The 23825-nt window shown below is 38.4% G+C and overlaps 2 protein-coding genes across 5 annotated transcripts; one reads left to right on the forward strand and one right to left on the reverse strand.

Annotated features, from left to right (window-relative positions):
• Positions 1-175: 175 nt before the first annotated feature.
• LOC120418532 (nucleobindin-2) lies at positions 176-2851 on the reverse strand. The gene is made up of 4 exons (XM_039580969.2): positions 2705-2851; positions 2361-2580; positions 2021-2125; positions 176-1865 (listed from the first exon to the last, which is right to left on the reverse strand). The coding sequence occupies exons 2-4, from the start codon at positions 2520-2522 to the stop codon at positions 384-386; spliced, it is 1749 nt and encodes a 582-aa protein (XP_039436903.1). The 5' UTR covers positions 2523-2580; positions 2705-2851; the 3' UTR covers positions 176-383.
• Positions 2852-14106: 11255 nt separating this feature from the next.
• LOC120418531 (ADP-ribosylation factor GTPase-activating protein 2) lies at positions 14107-23513 on the forward strand. 4 transcript variants are annotated; one of them, XM_039580967.2, is made up of 7 exons: positions 14109-14466; positions 14533-14724; positions 14796-14927; positions 21124-21267; positions 21388-22150; positions 22217-22474; positions 22535-23513. In XM_039580967.2, exons 1-7 carry the CDS (start codon positions 14395-14397, stop codon positions 22678-22680), a joined length of 1707 nt encoding a protein of 568 aa, XP_039436901.1. In that variant the 5' UTR covers positions 14109-14394; the 3' UTR covers positions 22681-23513. The 4 variants fall into 4 exon arrangements, with proteins under 4 accessions (XP_052566277.1, XP_052566278.1, XP_039436901.1 ...); XM_052710317.1 differs by having other exon boundaries at positions 14107-14724; XM_039580968.2 differs by lacking the exon at positions 21124-21267.
• The last annotated feature ends 312 nt before the right edge of the window (positions 23514-23825 follow it).

The following is a 23825-nucleotide window of genomic DNA, read 5'->3' on the forward strand; positions in this document are numbered from 1 at the left end:
GTAATCATTTCTTCATCTCTTTCAGGGTAATATTATTTCAACAGTCTTAAATTTGCCTCTTTTGTGTGTGTTTTCCTCTTTAATGTTGTCATCCAAAGAAAAAAATAAGTAAAGTGTGTCAAATCAATTAATGTTATTTCAAGTTATTTCCCACCTATTGTAGATTTACCTGGCATATTATCCCCCCTTTTCTGCCCTAATAAAAATTTTCATTGAAGATTCAAAAAAATGCTAATGTTCATACTGCTTAGTAGTGTGTGTGAGTGTCTGTGCTACCCCTGCTGTCGTTTTAAAGTTATTATTGTTTAAATTCCTTCCTCTTCGCTTGGCTCTCGTCTCAGAATCTCTTGGAGTTCCGCGTGCTGCTGTGCGAGTATATCTCGCTAGTGTTTGGCCGCCGCTTGTACGGGAGGTTGTCCAACATTTGGAATGTTTTGTTGTTGCGGCTGGGGCTGCTGTTGCTGGGACACGGGCTGTGGAGCCGCCTGGTTGTTGGCTATGGGTTGTTGTTGTTGCTGCGGTTGGACTGGTGGGTTGACGGGGGGTTGCGGAGCCGCGGCAGCAGGTTTGTTGTTGGGAATCTGGTTTTGCTGGACGGGGGGTTGATATTGTTGTTGTTGAGGTTGTTGTTGCTGCTGCTGTTGTTGTGGTTGGGGCGGAGGTTGCTGGTGGTGTTGTTGGACTGGAACTTGATGTTGTTGCTGTTGTTGGGGTGGCGGATGCTGGTAGACGTTGGACTGCTGGCCAGTTTGTTGAGGATGTTGTTGCTGCGGGTAGGCTTGCTGTTGATAGTTGGGATCCGCGTGGTGTTGATACACCTGGTTAGGGTGAAGATTCACCTGCTGCGGATATCCTTGCTGTCCGTGATGTTGTTGTGGTTGTTGTTGCTGGTAGTGCGGGACTTGGTTCGGATGTCCTTGCGCCTGGGGATGGTACTGGGCGTTCTGCGGGATGGCGTTGGGATGAACCTGGTATTGGCCGCCCTGTCCCGGGTAGTAACCCTGAGGCATATTAGGATGGGGTGGAAGCTTTCCCTCGGCGATCAACCGCTGGATCTGCTCCTGGTTGCGTCGTTCGTACTCAAGGTACTCTTCATGGGTAAACTGAGGCTGATGATCGACGGTGTCCCACTCCGGATCCTTCTGGAACTCTTCCCGCTTGGTTTGCTCCAAGAATTCGTCATAACTGATCAACCCATCCTTGTTGGTATCGGCTTCCTGGAACACGTGCTCCCTCATTCTTTCCATCTCCTCGGCCCGCTCCTTCATGTCATCTTCCGGAACACCAGCCTGGTACATTTTGTTCAACTCGTTGATGAACAGCACCTTCACCTCGTTCTCGTCCCAATACCCATTCCCGTCGATATCATGCAACATGAAGAATGACTTGGGATCAAAGTCCTGACCCTCCATATGATCCTGCTTTTCCCAAACCTCCTCCAGCTGAGCCTTATTCCCAGGGTGGTGAATCTTCTCGTGTTTGTCATGCTTCTCCTGCTGCTTCTTCAGCTCTTCCTCGTACTTTTTACGATTCTCCTCGTCCAGTTCCCGCAGCTTCTCCTGCTTCTCAAACTCCTTCTGCAGTTCGTACTGCTTGAACTCCTCGCGCCGACGCCGATCGTTCTCGGACAGGTCCTGCGAAGTCTTCAGAATCAGCTTCTTCAGATCCTCAATCTCGAACGTGTGCTGGTTTTCGTGATCGACGTGCTCAGTAATCTTCATGTGATCCCGGTCGATCTCGTTCGTCAGCTCGAACTGGCGCGTGGCCAGCTCGCGCAGTCGCTGCAGCTCGATGCGCTTCAGCTCGTCCAACCGCGAGCGTACGTTGTGATTCACGTACTCCAGCTCCTGGGCGATCTTGCCGGACTGTGGAGAGACAATAGAGGAGGGTGGAATTGTAGCTTACAAATCAAATTTTTGTTTGGCCTAATAAAAACGTCCACTTCTCGAGTGTCGATTCTTTCCTCAGCTAGGCAGTCGAAAAATCGCGCATAATCAGTTACGATAACAAAACAACTTACCCGGATGTCGCTTTCTTCTGCTTTATCTAGTTTTTCCCTAAACGAGGGATCGCTCTCGAGCACCTTCACGACCTCTTGCAGGTATTTGTTGTATTCGATCACATTCTAAAAACATTCGAGAGAGAGGGAGAAACACATTACACAGTCGTCACTGCTCAATTTGATGCCATTCACTAGCGATCAAGCGATAGTACATGTACTAACAGCGCTCAGTTGTATAACATCCAAACGATACAACCCAATTTGAACGCGAATTTGAAACCCACACTCTTGTACGTGTGTTGGATAAACAACACGATACGATACACGAACTTCTCGATAAGTGAATCAACCAACTCACCTCCAAAGGTTCCACGTTGCTGTCCTTGGAGTGGTCCTCCTCCTTCGGTTCCTCCTTCTTGGGTGGCTGCGTTACGACCGGAAGGGAAAGGACACCTTCCAGGGCCACCACCACCAGCAGTAGGAACAGGGCAGCGCCTCCGCTACCGGAGCGGCGCGTCATTGCTACACGAAACGGGACCTTGGCCAGTTAGGTCGCAAGAGAGTGGAGGGGGAAAAACCTGATGGCCACAGAAAAATGCATTAATCAACAGCCGAATACGAAAGCGCAGAAATCTGTTGCGTTCAGATGTGAACATGTCAAAAATTTGGATTATGTGAAACTTGTTAAAAAGTACAACTTACCGAGAAGGACAGCCAAGCAGGACAGGACAGGACAGGAGGCTTGGAACCGGAAGCCAAATTACGGAGAAAACGGAATTTTGTGGTCTGGCTCGGGAGACGACGAATGTTTAATGTTTGTTGTTGTTGTTGCACCACGACAGAAACTGATTGACAGATCGAGATACGTGTTCTTTCGACATCAGCAACACAGGTGGGCGCAGAGGCGTCTCGCATGGTGTGAAAGAGGGGGGGCTCCGATAGGGTGATTGCTCTGTGCCTCAATCTGTATTTATTTTAGACTATAGTCTATATATATGTATACATAATTAATATATGTATACATAATTCGACGGTAACATTTCAAAAGGCATCATGTACATTTTGACACTTTCTGGGTTATTGCATATTCTGAAAGTATGTACTCCTCTCCACCAAAAATGAGCAAAAGTTACTTTAGTAAAGTCTGTTTAATCATGATTTTAAATAAAGTAACATAAACAAAATCTCTGCCATCAGCAGTCTTTGTTTATATAGCCCTGTCAATCTGTCAAACAAAAGACTACATGAACCTCGTGACGAAAAAAAAGCAACATGAACAAAGCGCCATGTACATTCGGCGAAGAAAAACGAATCATAACAAATCGTCCCCCTCAATGACAGCAGGGTGATATAGACGTTGGTGATTTCAAAAGAAGTTATGTTTGTTTTTCTTAAATAAAACGACGGAAATAATGTTTTATTGAATTTGGATGATCAAGTATCAATGAAAGCAACGTTTTTCATCGTTTGTTATTATTAGAACATCTTATTTTGCTTCTATATTAAAATGGGAATTGAAAATGGATGCTCAACATTCAAATGCGTTTTTCTCAAAACGCATGGTTTGTACATGATGCTTTTTGAAATGTTGGCGTCGAATTTGGAAACAATCCTTGAAACCATAGACTTATTACAAAATAGTCTATGCTGGAAACATTTTCATATTTTTTTCCTAAAGGCCTTATAAGCTATGGGATAGGAACTTTTGGATTAAAGCTCTAACATTTTTAAAGAACGTAATGATAAAATTGTGCAAGAAATTAAAAAAAAACAGCAAAATGAAGTTGTTATTTTTATTCTGTGAACATAAATATATTGTCAAGGCAATGTTTCTATGGAACTATTAATAAAAATGATAATTTTGAACACAACTGGTTATGAGATCTGCCTGTGTGGATCAATCGGACCGCGCACTGGACTCACAATCCAGAGGTCGCCGGTTCGAATCCCGGGGCGGACGCAAAAAATTCTAAGTGTAAATATAGGTATTCGGTGCCCTCTCCCCGTGCCCATACCTTCACACTTAGGAGACCCGGGAGGCGGAGTCTTGTCGCAAAAAGAACGATACACGCCTGTGGATCCGTTGACGAAACCGCAAGGTTTAAGAGGGCCACATTATAAGGTGTTACGTCGATTCCGTTCCGGTTATGAGATTCTTGATTCAGCGTTCAGACTTGATGGGACATGTGGTTGTAATAACTAAATATTGTGGTTTCGGAAATAAATCGAATTTTCGCGGCGACTTATCTACCACTACGCTTCCAAACTTATCAACTCTAATTCTGAGTGTAACAAGGATAAACGTCACTGAAAAAATATTTTGTCGCTCTGGGCACCAAATCGAAACGAGCGATTTCCACTATCGCCGCACTTTTTCTCTCCGCCTTTTTCTGTCAAGCTCTGATGCTATGAGCTTGCGTGATGCCGTTGGAGATTTTGGATGATGATGTTGACCATTTCTGCAGGTAAAAATAGTGCATATTTTATTTTGTTTTTCATTAAATAAACAAAAAAAGTTGGTTCATCCATCGACATAAATTTTCGTCAATCAAAACAATATGAGGAATCACAAAAAAGTTGGCTTATACCACATATGTGGAACTTAATTTCAAAAAGAGAGAATCGTACGGTCCTGCCTCTAGCGGTGGAGAGCTGCAACAATTAGACAAGATTTTCTGCCAGATGGGATCGAGGGGTTTCAAAACTGTGTAAAACATTAAGATTTCAAAATCTATACCCCTCGTATATTGCTGCCCGGTGAAACTCTGGTATAAACCTGTCAAAACACAATCAAAGTAATCCATGGATGAAACTGGGACAGTCAATCAAAACGATTGACAAAATAAATAAAAAATGGTTGGATATGGAATAATCCTTAAATTTCTTTAGATATAATGCCGTTCAAATCATTTAAGTTTATTAAACCTACTTATAAGTTTTCCATATTGGTTTCACGCAAGTATAAATCTAACAAAATTTGTGGAGTTGCTTCTAATGTTTTTGGTGATTGGTCATTGGACATGTACTATAGACAGTCGTGTTTCTTCAAGCAGCTTGACGGGGTCAGCAACTTTTTCTATGTGATTTAAAGGAAGCTTCTACAGTAAGATTTCAGTAATATTACTTGCTGAAATGTTTTAGTTGAAAATACCTCTCAGCTGCGATTAAATAATACAATTTTTCGCATCCGTAAACAGAGCTTGATTGTTTACGTTTGGTTTCTATCTATCTGGTATAGTGACATTTCTTTGGTCAAAGGATGCCATGACAATGTCGTGGACAAAATCCTTATTATACCACTAGACAAATCTTTCCGGGCCCACTTTTTGAGAGAGAATTTGTACGGAGTTCCACGTATGTGCTTATACACCGATCGAGTAATACCAAATTAAGCTTTGGGTCTCAAACAGGCCTTGAAACTAAAGTTTTCTAATTTCAACAAGCACATCATTTCTTCAGTACTTTTAGGTATTATGGGGACTTGTGGTGTATGGGTAAACGAGGTTGCCTCTTACCTCAGCTTGGGTTAATTCCCAGAAGGTCCCGGTGGCATTTTTCGAGACGAGATTTCTCTGATCACGCCTTCCGTCGGACGTCGGACAGAAAATAATGACCCCGGTCTAACCTAGAGTTTGGGTCGTTAGCTCACTCCAGGTGAAGGAGTCGTCTCCCTGGGTTCTGCCTCGGTGGAGTCTAGGCAGCTAGGCAGTTGACCATTTTTAAATCGCTATGACTTGGGTTTATGAAAAACCAAGTGACGTGTTTTTTAATGCTCTAAATATGTCTCCAAGACACCATAACTGCCAAAAATGATAGAAAAAAGATACGCAATAAAAACACTTTTTTTTGTAGGGTCACCCTAGTGCTTTTCATACAAAATGCTGTAGAAAGAATAGATAAAGAGATAGAGATTTTGTGTCTTCGGCAAAATTGTTTGAAATGGCTCGTACTAAAAGTGTACCTCTTTCTCATCTTGGAGCGAAGATAGTTTTTGAAAATATTAGCAATTGCAGGCCCGTAGCCAGGGGGGGGGGCTTCCGGGCTGCAGCCCCCCCCCCCCGAAATTTTTTCCAATTTTTTTAAAATTGAACTACCTTAAAAAAATCTTAAATCAATGATTGTGTGTTCTCTTCCCAGAAATAATTTGTAAGATAGAGAATCAAGAATTGATTGATCAAACTAAGTAATTTGCCTGTCCATTGCCGGGCTCAGTTTTTGTAGATTATGGATCCAAAATTTGAATATTTAAAAATTGAGCTGCAGATTTGAACATTGTTCCATTCAGTAACATCTCATTTATCTTGTAGTTTTAGCATTACATTGGTTAGGATGGTCCAAATCTGGGCTTACTTGGGGCTATCCCCTGAAATCAAAGATTTACGCATCACTAGCCTAAGTTCCAAAATTTGAGCTTTTTCTGACCACTGACCACCAAGTTTGGGCAAAATCGTCAAATTGTATGGAGAAAAGCATCTGTTTCAGTTTTTGACCAATGGAAGGCGCAATAACTATCCAGTTCTTATCAATTTTCAGAACTAATATCTTCTTTAAATTTGGAAAAACTTTCCCGAAGACACCTTATTTTTTTGGGTTTTTTGCTAAAAAGTTATTAACCTTCGAAAATAGTAATTTCCGAGCGGACTGCTCTAAGGGGCTACATAGAAATAATTACCGTCATCTGGGGCGAATCGGGACTACAGTCTGAATAGGGACAGCAAAAATCCTTAGATCTTGTTGTCTTATTTTTGATTGTAGAACTTAAGTATGACCCCTGAAGAACCATAAAATAATCTTGAAAATAATTTAGAATTTTTGGATTCAATGTGGCGGTCAAAATGGAGGTCAAGAAATATTTCTGGTGTTTTTTTTTTAAAGGTCTAATAAACCAAATTTCCAGTTTTTGCTTTTTGGGTGCTTTTGAAACCGTCAGGGGTATTAAAAAACCCCCAAAAAGCAAAAACTTGGTGTATTGGACCATTAAAAAAACAGATGCCGAATTTGATGTTAAAAACAAGCAAATAAAACATGCCGATTTCATTTGTTCCTGATTCGGTTATCCGAAGTCCTTCGAACTTCGGATAATCGAAACTTTGGATAATCGAGGCTTCGGCTAGTCGAATTTGGATTGTAAAATTAATGGCCCTCCTTTATTTGCATTAAAACCTTTAAACTGTTCATACATGTTTTTTCTCTACATTTTTCAAAATTTATCATAATTTCTCAAAAATATTTAGATTTTGTTTTCAAAAACGAAAGCATTTAATATGAAAAACATTTGAGTGAATTTTGACTATTATCAGAAATACAATTCTAATTTTATCGTTTTGGTTTTAAGAATATGGTTAGTTACATATATCTAAGACCTTAGAGAAAAATGCTTGAGAAATATCTGTGTGTATTTTTTTATTACTTTTTCGTAAACCTTTTTTCCGAAACCACTCGTCCAAAATGCTTTCTTTTGGTCACATTTTTTAGTTTCCACCGTGGCCAATCTCCAATTTTTATTTAATATATCAAAAATCGGAAGATCAACTAAGTGAATACTTATTATCAACTAATTCTCACTTTGTGCATGAGCTTGCGATTTTTAAAGGAAGAAATAAAATGATAAAAATATTCAAAACGTAAAAAAAAATTAAGCTTGGATTCAAAAACCCTGAAATTAAATTAATTAAACATCACTTTCAAACTATTTAATTTCTATTTTTTGGATTTTACAGATTAGAATTTGCATTTTGAAAATTTTGAAAATTTCTTTATTATTTTTTTTATAATTTCTTATTTCTGAATATTAATTGTAAATATTTTCCAAAGTTTATGTTGCCACCTTTTCAAAATGGACCAAAAAACAGAGAGCAAATACAATATTTAAAAAAAATAGCTTAACAATTTTAATGGAAATAACTTATTTCGATTAAGTCTTTTTAGGACCAGCGACCAGGTCGGTCCGGAAAACAAATTTGAAATGTTTTTCCTGCTTTGATAATCATATACGACATGTTTGGGCTCGTTTAAAAATATTTAGAATTTTTGTAACATGTCGCGGAACCGCGGAAAGTTTTTTCTCACGAAAAAACTACCTTAATCCACCTATGTGGTTGATGCCTTCCTCACTTTTTACCAACAATGGGTAATATGAGTGATTTAGAAAAATAAGTACAAAGATATAACTTAAGTGGTCATAACTCGAGACAGGGTTGCCAGATCTTCTATGTTGTGGTCTTGTTGGAAAGGTCTCTTGATTATCTAACCAACGATGGGTCGGATGATGGATCCGGACATCGTTTACATACATTTAAGTGAGATCCGGCTTCAAAAAAGTACATAAATATCACTTAAGTAGTCATAACTCGAGACAGGGTTGCCAGATTTTTAATGTTGTGGACTCGTTGGCAATGTCTCTCGATTACCTATCCAACGATGGGTTGGATGATGGATCCGGACATCGTTTACATACATTTAAATGAGATCCGGCTTCAAAAAAGTACATAAATATCACTTAAGTAGTCATAACTCGAGACAGGGTTGCCAGATCGTCAATGTTGTGGACTCATTGGAAAGGTCTCTCGATTACCTATCCAACGATGGTTTGGATGATGGATCCGGACATCGTTTACATACATTTAAATGAGATCCGGCTTCAAAAAAGTACATAAATATCACTTAAGTAGTCATAACTCGAGACAGGGTTGCCAGATCGTCAATGTTGTGGACTCGTTAAAAAGGTCTCTCGATTACCTATCCAACGATGGGTCGGATGATGGATCCGGACATCGTTTACATACATTTAAGTGAGATCCGGCTTCAAAAAAGTACATAAATATCACTTAAGTAGTCATAACTCGAGACAGGGTTGCCAGATTTTTAATGTTGTGGACTCGTTAGAAATGTCTCTCGATTACCTATCCAACGATGGGTTGGATGATGGATCCGGACATCGTTTACATACATTTAAATGAGATCCGGCTTCAAAAAAGTACATAAATATCACTTAAGTAGTCATAACTCGAGACAGGGTTGCCAGATCGTCAATGTTGTGGACTCATTGAAAAGGTCTCTTGATTACCTATCCAACGATGGGTCGGATGATGGATCCGGACATCGTTTACATACATTTAAGTGAGATCCGGCTTCATAAAAGTACATAAATATCACTTAAGTAGTCTTAACTCGAGACAGGGTTGCCAGATTTTTAATGTTGTGGACTCGTTGGAAAGGTCTCTCGATTACCTATCCAACGATGGGTCGGATGATGGATCCGGACATCGTTTACATACATTTAAGTGAGATCCGGCTTCAGAAAAGTACATAAATATCACTTAAGCAGTCTTAACTCGAGACAGGGTTGCCAGATTTTTAATGTTGTGGACTCGTTGGAAAGGTCTCTCGATTACCTATCCAACGATGGGTCGGATGGTGGATCCGGACATCGTTTACATACATTTAAGTGAGATCCGGCTTCAAAAAAGTTCATAAATATCACTTAAGTGGTCATAACTCGAGACAGGGTTGCCAGATCGTCAATGTTGTGGACTCATTGGAAAGGTCTCTCGATTACCTATCCAACGATGGGTCGGATGATGGATCCGGACATCGTTTACATGCATATAAATGAGATCCGGATATATGTGAAAACACATTTTTATACATAACTTTTTAACTAGTTATCGAAACTTCAAACAATTCAATAGCGATGTATGGGACCCTAAACCAAGTCGAATGCAACTGGTTTGGTCAAAATCGGTTCAGCCAGTGCTGAGAAAACTCAGTGAGAATTTTGGTCACATACATACATACACACACACATACACACACACATACACACACACATACACACACACAGACATTTGTTCAGTTTTCGATTCTGAGTCGATATGTATACATGAAGGTGGGTCTTCGAGCTTTTAATAAAAAGTTCATTTTTAGAGCAGGATTATAGCCTTACCTCAGTGAGGAAGGCAAAAGGATTTCGCCATAAGCTAGATATTTTGAAAACTAATGATGCAAAACAACTGTACTGATTTAAAGTGTGTTTTGAACACTTTTAAAATAATAAAACCATAGCTTGTAGTTTTGATTTGTAACCCTCTCAACTTTGGTCAGAGTTTAGTGACATAAACTTCAGAATAATATTCGCAACGGCTAATTGAAGATTTAAAAATTTTACACTTTCAAATTTCTAAATTTTCATAATTTTTGATTTAAATTTTTTTGGTATAAGACAAAGAAATGCCAGAAATCAAAAATAAAAATAATAAAAACATAAAAAATTTAAGATAACAATTCAACAGAATAATATCAAAAAATCTGAAATTCCAAAAATTAAAAAATCTAAAACTGAAAAATTAATAAAATAATTGATACTTAAGAAATCCTAAACTAAAAAAATATCATTTTAAAATTAAGTTATTCAAAATCCAATAAATTATGTTTTTTCAATCTTAATTTTTGGATGCTTTAAATATTTTTATGTTTGAATTCTAGTATTCCTAAATTAATTTATATTTACCAGAAAATTAAGTGATTTTTGTAATGGCTTTTCCCTTATTTCAGCATTTTAAGATTCAGCGTTTTGATAGTCAGCTTCATGAGGCAATTCTTCAATATTATTTAAGCGAATACATTATTTTCAAACGTTATTTTCAGTCGCATCCAAATAAACAAATCAAAATCTCATCAACACATATTGCTCCCGAAGAAATATCAAACGACGCTTTTTGTTTCTGTTCCTTTTCAGCTGCGTACCGCTTAAGAGAAGTCTTTTCGTAAACCTTTTCTTGACCGTTCCTTGAGATTTTTTTGTATGGAGTTTTAAGAGTCTCCGTACTACAGGACATTTTTTAAAATTTTCGTTTGAAAGTAAAATATAGTTCTTGTAGCAAAATTCAGACTAAGATTTGATTTACAGGAAAAATGTAATTAATTTAAGAATTCTTACATAAAGTATTCTTTACTTTTAAAACAAAAATTTAAGATAATAATTACACATGATAATTTAAAAAAAATCAGAAATTCCAAAAATGAAAAAAATCAAATACATAAAAAAATATAAAATAATTACAGCTAAAAAAATCCTTAAATTATAAAAAAAAATCATTTTTTATCATTTTTAAATAAAGATATTCAAAAAATAATTTTCAATCATTTCAATAAATTATGTTTTAATAATCTTATTTTTTTGATGCTTCGAATATTGGTATGTTTGAATTCAAGTGCAGACTAAGATTAGATTTACAGGATAAAACTAATCAATTTATGAATTCTTACATAAAGTTTTCTTTATTTTTAATTTAGCAAGGTTTCGTAAATATAAAATTTCTAAACCATAAAATGTGCAGGATTTTGTTCCTAGAGTCAAGATATTGCTTGAACAAACATCGATTTTAATAAATGGTTACAATCCTAAATTATTAAACATGTATATAGATTAAAATTTTATTAAAAAATTATCTTTAGAATTGAGATTCGCAATTCGCAATTTTCAGTGTAAGAACGGGCCTTGACCGATCTTATGCACTAGGTTCCCGACGAACACGCACTGCCCTTACACCTACATCTCACCCTTGCTCTGAGTCAGTACGAGCAGCACGCTAGAACACGCTTTGAGTGTTCGTGCCAGGCATGCACACCTTCTTTTCCGGTTACGCATTTTAACTCGGCCGGGGGTGGTACATTACGTAGGGTTTGATGTAAGTATAAGCGCCTAACCATTTATAGTGTGCCTATTAACTTTCATTAAAGCAAAAACTGTTTTATTTTTAGTATGAATTCAAAAACTTATTGTTATTTACTGTGTATTGTTTTCTCCTAAAATCTCCCCTATTGTTGAGTCGTGTTTATCTGTTGGTATTTCTTTTGTCGCGGTGCTGTGTTACAATATTTTGGTCCTAAGCATTTTAGAAAAGTTTTTCAAAAGTACAATAGTAATATTTGTGTTAATCCTTTAATCATTCCATAAATTGAGTAAGGGCTCGAACCTCACTTGCTTAAGAAAAAGGTGAAGTTTCAAAACAATGGACAGTGAAGGAAATATACTATGTAAAGAATCAATAGTAAAAGGAAGATAGTAATTTATGAAGTAGATATAGATATTAACAATAGTTAATAAAAAGAGGTAACAAATAAGCTTAGATTGTAATTATCTTTAGAATTGAGATCTGATTAAATTATTTTGTCATGTTTTAAAATTTTATTTTTGCTCAAATTTTGGACCAATTTTCAGAATACAATGAGTAATGAATTTGAAAATGGCGTTTAGTCGGAATATTAAAGTTAAACATGAGTCGTTTTAATGTTTGATGCAATCGAGGAAAATTTTAACGGTTACATATGCATTTAAAAATGGTTACATATGCATTATTAACAACTCTTCCAGTGAATATTTTGGCGTTAAAAATTAATGTAATACATTTTATCTAAATTTTTTAACACATTAAAATTAAACACAGGCACTGATTTTTTTTCTTCAAATATATATTTATTATAGGCCTACACAGAAAAAAATGTGAATTTACTCGACACGGAAAAAATGAATCACATGTAAACTCAGTTGATGTAAACTTGAGATTCGACGTAATTTTTTTTTGTTGCCATGGAGACACTTCAGAAGCTGAAATTTCAACGATTATATTTTTTTGTATTTCATTAAAATTATTTATTTTTGAGAGCACCAGGAGCTTCGCAAAATATGAAATGGCTTCAATAGCTTAGAACAATTAAAATAAAACAGGTTTAAGTTTGTTTATAAAATTTTAAGAAAAACTAATATTCCAGTTATGAGTTTTATGTTGTGCTAGAAAAAATGAAAAATGTTAGATAAACCATCACAATTATCACACAGCTGAAAATGTAAATCCAGACGGTTTAAAATTTCTCTCAGTATAAATTACAGAAAACATAATACTTATGGTTAGATAAATCGATATTTCTTTAAAAAAAAATTTATGCTTTCAAAAATTTGATTCAAGTTAAGTATATTTTAAATTTAGCGACGTTTATCACGAAATTAGATTACAATTAAACAATTCAAGAAAATGTTAAAAAAACACTTTCTCTACTCCTTTAATACAAACTAGCTGTTAAAATAAAGAAAAAAAATGACGAACGAGTTTCTTCAATAAATACATTGATAACTTAATATGAAAATCTTCGAAAACTTTTTTGCATACATTACATTAACATTTTACAATTCATCTCAATAATTATACCACAAACCAAGTGATGGTATAAATGATTTGCTGATTTTTATACTCCTTGAATTTTTGCACCCAAGCCCCCCCCGAACAAAAATCCTGGCTACGGCCCTGAGCAATTGTTATACCACTTTAATAACGTTTTGACCAACATGTGTAAAATTTCATTCTTAACAAATGCTTCGTTGACACCGAAGCTTCCAAAATGCGGAAGCTGCTCCTGAAGCGGAAATAATTTTTTCCTGCTAAATTTGCGTTCCCTATAAGGCAGCGATGCTTAACATAGGGCTTAGATCGGCTTGCAGTTCAATGGAGAGGTTGAACAGGTAGACGAGTCGTCTCTGATTGTCGCAAATAGATTTAAATTGCATTTTATTTTTACTTGAATATAACTTTACCCATTCATCTCTCGAGTTCATAAAAGTTATTTTGTATCATAGGTTCCTCCATACAATAATTATTTTTACGAAATTTGGAAAACGTGGCTTGTCATTAAAAAATGTATAAACTTTAAACTTTAAAAAATATTCATTTCATAAAATTGCTATTGACAGACGTAATCCAACTTTTCAAAAATGTAAACATGTTTTGAGTTTTATTTTTCTCATGTTTTAGAAATTATGTTTTCTTAAGAAACAAAATTGTGTTCCATCGACATATTTTGAAAAGCTTAGAAATTTTGCCTAATTTCTTTTTTCGTAATAGTTGATCCGATCTTTGGTCATTCAAACAATGAAAATTAAGCCTTCTGGCAAGAATGGTTGGGTGTTTTTATTTTATTTTTTATTCAATTTACCAAGCAAGCAAATCATCTTTCGAGCTGTGCTTTCACGTGGCAAAATCTTTTGCACCGGGGCTTGTGATGATCGATCGCAAGATTGACGACGTCACTGCTGGAGCAAAGTGTCACGTCAGGATGGCTCGAAGAAGCTGTCAAAAAATAAACTGGTCGTGCGAGATTTTTCAAGGAAAACCGTGTGATAAATTTAAACTTTTCTCCATAAATCCGGTCAATTTGTACTACAAAAACATTCCAAACTTTACGGCAGTCTTCGCGGCGGTAGTTTAGCATATTTTGTGGCCGATTTTGGTTTTGGGAGGTGGTTGAAAGTTGGATTTTAGTGAGAAGGTGGGTCGTGTCTTTTCGTGGGAGCAAAATTTTTTGTTTCGTGAAAGGAAAGGATTCAGCAGCAGACGACGATGGGAGCAGCTCCAGCAAAAACTGACACCGATGCGATCTTCAACCGACTGCGCTCGATACCCACAAACAAGGTAAAAACACACCAAAATTTGCTGACCTTCGAATGCCGTTCTAATTGCTTCCGCGTTGTTCCGCAGTGTTGTTTCGATTGTGGGGCGAAAAATCCAACATGGTCCTCCGTGACGTACGGGGTGTTCATCTGCATCGACTGCTCGGCCGTCCACCGCAGCCTGGGTGTCCACCTGACGTTTGTCCGCTCGACGAACCTGGACACCAACTGGACCTGGATGCAGATTCGTCAGATGCAGGTCGGCGGCAATGCCAAGGCGGTAAGCGCAAAAGTCAAGAAGTCTTGTTCTTCAAGCGATGACGTGTATGTTTTTCTTGCTTCCCTGTTTAGGCCCAGTTCTTCCGTCAGCACAACTGCAACACGACCGATGCCCAGCAAAAGTACAACTCCCGGGCGGCCCAGCTGTACAGGGAAAAGCTGTTCCATCTGTCCGAGCAGGCGCTTCAGCTGCACGGAACTACGGTGAGTGTTGGCTTCGTGTGCATTAATTGCATTAGCTATGCAGTTTTATTTTTTTTCTGCGTGATGTTTTTTTTTTGTTCTGTGGAAAATAACGCGTGGCGAAGTGCGAGTTTTATTTTTGCTGATTTGTGTGCTGTTGCGTTTTGGAGTGAGCTTCATCACAAAGACACCATTGTGTGCATTGTTGCAAGTTATTCATTTGTAAAAAATTATTTAATGGGGGTTTTTACATTTTTTTTTTTGCGAAAAAAGCGAAACTTTGGGGTATTGACAAATAAGGAGAGCAGGATCCGATTTGGACAAAAGTCGAGATTGTGTGTGCCTTTGATGATTTAATAGGCGATTGCCAACCAGATTTTACTAAAATGGGGTCACAGAACTCGAATTTGGCGTTAAAAGTAAGATTTTTTTTTGTTCGTGATTCGATTATCCGAAGCTCCATACAAACCTTTATACTCTTTTTTACAGTCGGCTAACGCCAAAGATTTTCATCGGTTTCAGCGAGAATTTCTCATTTTAGAAAATACTTTTTGACGGGAAAACACCTTTGTAATAATTTTTTTTCGAAAAGCTGAATAAAATTTCTTTAAATTTTCTTTTTTTGACTTTGTTTGTTGGACTGCTAGTTGCTAAGATACAGCCAATTAAAATTTAAATTTGGTGAAAATGATTTTTTTAGTGTAATTTTCCAACTCGTGATATTTTGGAAATTATTGGTTCGATTTTCAGTGTGAACCTTTTAAAAGAGCTTTTTATTCCACACATTTTTTCCATCTAGGGGCTCATTATGTGACACTGAAAAAGCTCATTTTTTACCAAATTTAGACTTGCAATAAGGTCCGATTAACTTAGTAAAAAAATGTTGGACATTTTCTCAGCAACGGTGTGTGAAAAAGGTGCATCCTTAAAACATTAAAACAATTGTGGCGTAAATTTTAATTTCAAATTTGATTTGAATTTTGTTCGATTTAAAAAAAAAACACGGTTTTGTCAACGAACATATTTCTCCAATACTAGATTTTGCACATCCAAATTAGTTGCCCTTAAAACATATAAAAAAAAAATAAAATTAAAAGTTTTTTTTGGATTCTACTGCTAGTGATAAATTACAAAATCGAGTTTTTTTGCATTTATTTTTATCTGAAAGTCCTGATCATAACTTACAATTTTGCTGAAGACACCAAATTGATCAGGAAATCCCTTTTCAAGATTGCTGAAGACACCAAATTGATCAGGAAATCCCTTTTCAAGATACAGATTTTTGAATATTTACGTTTCCATTTTTTGAAAAACTAATAAAACAAAATTCTTTCCTTCAACATAGGGAACGCATGGATAAAGTTCAGTCAAGAAAAAAAAACAATACACAAAATAAAAAATCTTGAAAAAAATTGCGGAAATCCAGAGAATTACAATTGCAATTTAATTTTTGCGTAGAACGGTAGTAAACTCTTTTTTTTTTGTAGAATTGATTATGAATCAGGCATGGTTTGTTGACTTCCTCACCTTAATGAGAAAAGGCTATAAAATCACTCGAAAAATGAACTTCTTAATTCGACTTCCTAGACCCACTTTCACGTATACATATCGACTCTGAGTCACATTCTGATCAAATGTCTGTGTGGATGTGTGTAGGTATGTTTACAAAAAAAATGTCACTCTATTAACTCCGGACTATATAAACGGATTTTTACCGTATTAGACTCATTCGATCTGTCTTGGGGTCCCATAAATTTCTATTTGAAATTAGCAAGTTCAGTTAAGTATTTTTTAAAGTTATGCTAATAAACGATTTTGACTAAAGTACGAAAGATTGTAAAAAGGGTGGTTTTTGTTAGAAAACTAATCATGTTATACATTTTTAGAAAGGACATTTTCAACGCGCCCAAAAGGTTGAAAGATCTGGTTTCCCTATCAAAAGTGACAAAAACTATTTATTTTGTCTTTATCTAAAATTAAATATTTTTTTAAACTGCTCATTTTGAAGGAATGTGAACTTTTGTTTATTTGTTTAACACCAACAGGCACCACATGCCCAAATGGTGAGCTTAAATCTAAGTATACATGTACACAAAATATCGCCTAAAAAACAATAAAAACTTATTTTTGATGACGTCACGGGACAGATTAAAATCGAACAAAGAAGCTACAAAATTGAATGCTCTGTGTAGTCCAGTCAACGCGCTATGCATAGCATAGTTCGTCCGGCTAACAGGAACACGCAAGAACGGAGTGTTACGAAGCGTTCGAAGCGAGGCCATAATGTCTAGTCCTCGAAGAATGGCTGGGCACTGCAATCTAGAAGTTAGAGCGTCGGAGATTACGAGTGCACGGCTGACATTTCTACGCACTGCTAAGGTGTCAAGGTTGATCAGTTTACAGCGGCTTTCGTAACTAGGCAGATGGAAAGGATCCCGCCAGGGGTGTCGACGGAGCGCGAACCGGATGAATTTTCGCTGCACACTCTCAATCCGCACCGCACTGTTTTCGTAGTAGGGACTCCATACGGCAGAACAATACTCCAGCGTTGAACGGACCAAAGCGCAGTACAGAGCTTTCAAACAGTAGGTATCTGTAAAACCTTTTGCTGCACGGAAGATGAAGCCGAGCTGTCGCGAGGCTTTGGAAATCATGAATGATATGTGCTGCTTGTATGTGAGTTCCGTGTCAAGAAGCACGCCGAGGTCCTTGACACAATTTTCCCGGGGGATTAATGTGCCGCAGATCTGGTAGTCAAACTTGATTGGGTTGCGTTTCTTGGAGAAGGTAATGACAGAGCACTTGGTGGGGTTGACGACCATTCGATTTGTTTCACACCAGTCCGCGAAGATGTTCAGATCCTGTTGGAGGGCTTGAGCGTCGGTTGCATTATTCACTTGACAGTAGATCTTCATGTCGTCTGCGTAGGACAGACGCGGTCCAGAGAGGGAGTGGTTGCAGTGGTTGTAGTATAGAAGGAAGACGAGTGGTCCGAGATGACTTCCCTGTGCGATACCCGAAAGGCCATCAAGGCAGCCGACAAGCAGTCTCCAATCTTGACGTTGATTTTCCGGTCGGCCAGATAGGACTGGAACCAACTGAGGAGAGTCCCGCCGATTCCCATCCTTTCCAGTTTTGCGATCGCAATAGCGTGGTTAAGCTTGTCGAACGCTGCCGACAGGTCGGTGTACACCGCGTCGGTTTGCGATCTGGCGGTGAAGCTGTCGGTCACGAACGTCGTAAACGTGAGTAGATTCGTCGTTGTTGACCGCGATGGCATAAACCCGTGCTGGTCCTCGCTGATCAGGTTTTTGCAGAAGAAGAAAACTGGAGCCATGACCGCTAGCTCGAAAAGTTTCGAAACGGCGCACAGTGCTGATATTCCACGATAGTTGTCCACGTTCCGTTTATCACCTTTCTTGTGTACCGGGAACATGAAGGCGTGCCTTTGGAAATGATCCAATTGAGAGGGATAGATTGAAGAGGAGATAGAGAGGCTCCAGGAGCCCGTCGATGCATTTTTTCAGGACAATCGATGGAACTCCGTCCGGGCCAGTCGTGTTGGATATCTTGAGCTTGGCTACGGCTTCCAGAATCTTAGAGCGATCGATTCTAATGTTGTTCAGACCCAGACCGTTTGATGTGACATTGCTGGCAGCGGCGGTGACTTGTTCTGGTTGCAGGTCTTCTAGCGTAAACACGCTCGAATATTTCGCGGCGAACAGCTGGCAGATCTCATCCGTATTCGATGCTGTTTCGTCTCCTAGGAACATAGATGACGGTAACCCGATTTCTTTCCGCTGCTCGTAGATGTACTTCCAAAATCCTTTCGGGTCCAAGCTTGAATTAATTTAAAATGGAAAAAGAACTCATTTTTGAAATCAATGACAAAATATTATACTTCTGCTAAATGTGAGAATTAACAGAAATTAATGGAGAAAAATTCATTTTCCAAAAACTGCTCATGCATGAGAGAATGCAATAACTAACAAAAATAATCAAATATTATTTCAAAAAAGACTGCATAAACAACTAAAAAAATATATTGTATGGAATTATTCAGCAAATTTTCACAGAATTTCTAATTTTTTCGATAAGCATTTTTGAATTTTAGTTTTCGTCAGCCTATTTTTCAATCACCTGCAAAGATGAAATCTTAAAAAATAATAAAAACTGTTGTTCTATCTTATCAAAGAAATTCACATAAATTGAGAGCTTTAAAGGTAAATCGTTTTTTAATCCACCCTTAGGTGGTTGTTGCCTTCCTCACATTTAGAGGGTAAGGCTATCCAAAATAGATACACAAGGGCGGACCTATCAGTGTTCTATCAACTTGTTTAATTATTCATACCATCAGATTGGGTAGTCAGATCTTCATAATTCAGGGCACTTATGTGCTTATAACTTTTGATAGGGTTGTCAGATCTGCAATCTATTGATCTCGTTGGAAAGGTCTTTTGATCACCTATCCATCGACAGGTCGCATGAGCTGTCGGACAACGTTTTCATCGAAATATATGAGATCCGGCCTCTAAAATGTGCATAAATAACACTTAAGTGCGCATAACTTTTGATAGGAATGTCAGATCTTCAATCTTTTTAATTCGTTGAATAGGGTAGGGTAGTCATCAATGAGACACTTTTGGTTTTCAACTTTCAACGATTTTTCTAATTTTTTCATCAGCATGTTTTAATGAGGTTGTAGTTGCATTATCTTTCTTTTAACGTGTTCTAACATTGACCAAAATATGAGATCGATCCGACATCTACAGCCAGAGTTATTCAACTGTCTCATTGTAGACGCACTTGGCAGGAACAATGAGACAGCTGGGGAACAATGAGACACTTTACGAAAAACAACATTTTTCTAGCAAAACATCATGTTTTTGTATTGTTCCATTGCAGGTGACTTGCCTTGAACATTTTAGAACAATTTTGTCAACATGAAACTTTTATTAACAAAAGTTACACTAAAAAGTATTGAAATTTTGTAAAATCCATATATTAATACCAAATAACTTAGTATTTTTGGTTAAATAAGGTTTAAACTCTATAAATATGCTAAAAATCACTTTTAATTCATGTTTTGAAAGATTTCCATCGATTTTGAAAAGTTTATTGAAGAAAAATCAAAGTGTCTCATTGTTACCCATGGGCTGATATGAATGGGGAACAATGAGACAGCCCTGGATTCTGGGTATATTCTAAATTTTGGCCAAATCTAATGAAAGGACATTGCAGCCGAACTTAATCCCTATGGAACGTTGAAAGAAATTTGAAGAAATATTAGTTTTGGTGTAAATGACAGCCTACGAGCGAAAAAGTATTTTTTGTCCATAATTTACTTTTACACCCCATAATCAAACATTTATGAATTACTTTTCAAGGGAGCGTCCATAACCAAAGCCACTAATATGGCAGACGTGTATCCAGTAGACACACCTTTCCCCCAAATTTGAGCCTGATTGGTTGAAACTACGACTTGTGAGAGCCATTTTATCATTGTTCCCCGTGTCTCATTGATGACTACTCTACCCTACCTTTCTAAAAATGTATAACATGACGGGGTTTCTCACAAAAACCACCTTTTTTACAATCTTCCGAACTTTTGTTAGAATCTTTTTTTAGCATAACTTTTGAAGTACTTTACTAAAATTTATAATTTTCAATAGCGACTTATGAGACCCCAAGACGGATCGAATGAGACCAATACGGTCCAAATCGGTTCAGCAAGTGCCGAGATAATCCCGTGCATTTTTTTTTGATCAACATCCCATCACACACAGACATTTGCTCAGAATGTGATTCTGAGTCGATAAGTATACATGAAGGTGGGTCTAGGAGGTCAAACTAAGAATTTCGTTTTTTTTAGTGATTTTATAGCCTTTCCTCAGTAAGGTGAGGAAGGCAAAAAAAGTACAGGTAAAGAATTCTATTTTTTTATAAAAACGCATTGGATTTCGGTTGCCCCTTCCTTCCCCCCCCAGAATGGTCAAACCCCCCCCCCCCCCCCCCCCCAAATTCCGCACCGGTCAGTTTTATTACCACCTGCGACACCGTACGTTACACCGAGTGATGTCGCTTACAATTATTTCATTCAATTCTCGTAATTCACAAATCACGCCTCACACCGCTCTGCCATTTCTGTGTTTCTCTCTCTCTCTCTCTCAATTTCCGATTGGTTGACTACTCGACACTCAAAATTTGACCCACTCAGCCCCACATCGACAGCGTGCACGAGGGCAGCACCGCCGAGAGCAACAAACCGGATGAGGTGGACTTTTTCGCCGACTGCGACAGCTTCGAGACCGCCGCACCGGCGGTGACCACCGACAGCCACAACAACATTCTGAAGGATGATGTGAGTATGATTGGTTGTTTTTTCGTTGTTGGTTTTTTCTTCAATGTGATTTTGCTTGGCCTTTTTCGCTGATTGGTTTTGAATTGTTGGAGATTTTAAAGTTAAAATGATTTGTTTCAGATTCCAAAGCTGGCCAGCGTGAGCAACACTGAAGCGACCGAGCATGCCCAAGGTCCGAGCGTTGATTTTCTCAACTCGACGATGCCGGTTGAGCCGCCCAAGTCGACGATTGGTGTGCGGAAGATTCAGCCGAAAAAGGCTGGACTTGGAGGGAAAAAGGGTGGCTTGGGGGCGACCCGCGTCAAGACCAACTTCGCCGAGATTGAAGAGAAGGCCAACCTGGCAGAGAAGCTCAAGATGTCGTCGGTGCCCGTCCCGGAGAAGCCCGTCAGCGAGGAGGACCAAGCGCAGGCCCTGGCCAGTGTGCGGCTTGCCTACCAGGATCTGTCCATCAAGCAGCACAAGGAAGAGGAAAAGCTGAAGGCCACCGATCCGAACAAGGCCAAACAGATGGAACGCCTCGGTATGGGCTTCGGATCGCGCGCCGGTGTGTCACATTCCGCCATGACCGAAATGAAAACGCTGAACCAGGACTCGTCGTCATCGTCGTCCTCCGCGTACGACAAGAAGGGCTCGTCGGTGTTGCTTTCGAAGGCGTTCGAGCCGAGCAGCGACTTTTTCGACGAGTACGCCACTTCGATGTACGGCAGCAGCGGCAACAGCAGCAACAACAACAACAAGAACTCGACGTCCGGTTCTTCCATGAAAGACTACACCGATGCCACCCTGATGGGCTTCGAGACGATCGAACCGTTCGACACGAAGCACAACATCCAGAGCATGTTCTCGGCCGGATCCAGCGCCAAGAACTCCAGCATCAGCGGTAAGTCCGATTTCTGACGCGTTCCTCCTTAGCAAACAACTTTACCGCTTTAAACCTTCCTTCCAGATCAACCAACCTACAGCCGGAACGCCAACAAGAAGTCAACCAGCGGAGGAGGCGACTACGAAAACTCGGACGCGGCCCAGAAGAAGTTTGGCACGGCCAAGGGCATCTCGTCCGATCAGTACTTTGGCGACGAGAGCTCCTCGTTCGAGCGGTCCGCCAACCTGGCCAAGTTCCAGGGCTCGAACAGCATTTCGTCGGCGGACTACTTTGGCCACGGCAGCGGTAGTGCCGGTGGTGGCGGCGGCGGCGCCGGAAGAAGTAAGAATTTGACGTTCTTTTGATGTACGAATTAGTTTTTAAAACTGGCGGCCTTTGCAGATCGCGGACCGAATCTACAGTACAACGGGCCGGATTTGGACGACGTGAAAGAGAGCGTACGAAACGGGGTCACCAAGGTTGCTGGCCGCTTGAGCAATTTGGCCAACGATGTCATGTCTTCGATTCAGGATAAGTACGGTTATTAGTGGATTTTGAGCCTTTTTTATCGTCAGATGGAATATTTTTAATTTTAATTTTATACAAAAGAAAAAGTTTAGTTCATCAGTTCAAATAAACGTTTAGCTATGGAAAATCTTCCGTTATCTTCCTGCGAAAATCTTGTTTCAGTGATTGTAACAACAGTTGTTATTCCTTTCTTTGTGTACAGCTTGTCCAAGTAACGTTACAGGAACGTGCTAGTTAATGCGTCCACTCAAAATTACAAAAAAAAAAAAAATCCAACAGTCAAAATAATTAGAACACCATTTACACACCTGGCGGAACCATTTCATACCGTACTCTAATACTAATGAAACCTGATGAAAAATCAACTACAATCATGCGAACCGTTTGTATTTAAGCGATTATTAGGCAAATTTCCCTTGAAACTTTTAGAATCACCCCCCGACACAGAAACAAACAAAAAAAAAAAAACCTTAAATACTATTGAAATACAAAAATGACTAAACTAGGGGCTCAGTGTGTACCAGATAGAAACACTCGTTAAACAAAAAACAAAAACAAAACAAAAACATTACCGTATCGTAGTGAAATGGTGGGACACGAAAGGGCACGGAATGCGTGCGCACCGTAGGCGAATCTATCTATAGAAGCAAACATATATTACAAACACCCACACTAAGAAAATCTTGTTCTACACTCGGCAGATTGCGGTCTCTAAAACAAACAAACAAAATGAAAAGTGTATCGTGTATTGATTGTGGCGAAAGTAAAAGTCTATCTATTTGTATAAAAAAAAAGAATTATAGACCACTTGGAACGATAAAGTATGAAATATATATATTCTTCTTAGTTATTAGTCGGTTGTTTTCCTTTCCCTAATGGCAATGTTGAAACTTGAAAGTTGTTCAGTGAGATCACAATCCAGAAAGGCGAGATTGCGTTACGGTATTCACGAACGGTCACTCTCCCTCACTCCTAATGTAAACATCCACTGACGTGAGCAGAATACACTCTACTTACAAATTGACATTGGCCTATTTATATGTTTTGCTTGATTTGTTTTGAAACGTTTTGATGTAATATACTTTTCGCTATGAAACATTTGTGAAATTTTTCGTTTTTTTAAACAACATGTTCAATTAAAAAAAATCAAGACTGACATTTCAAA

The sequence above is a fragment of the Culex pipiens genome, chromosome 3 (genome assembly GCF_016801865.2).
Source record: "Culex pipiens pallens isolate TS chromosome 3, TS_CPP_V2, whole genome shotgun sequence".
Lineage (NCBI taxonomy): Eukaryota > Metazoa > Arthropoda > Insecta > Diptera > Culicidae > Culex > Culex pipiens.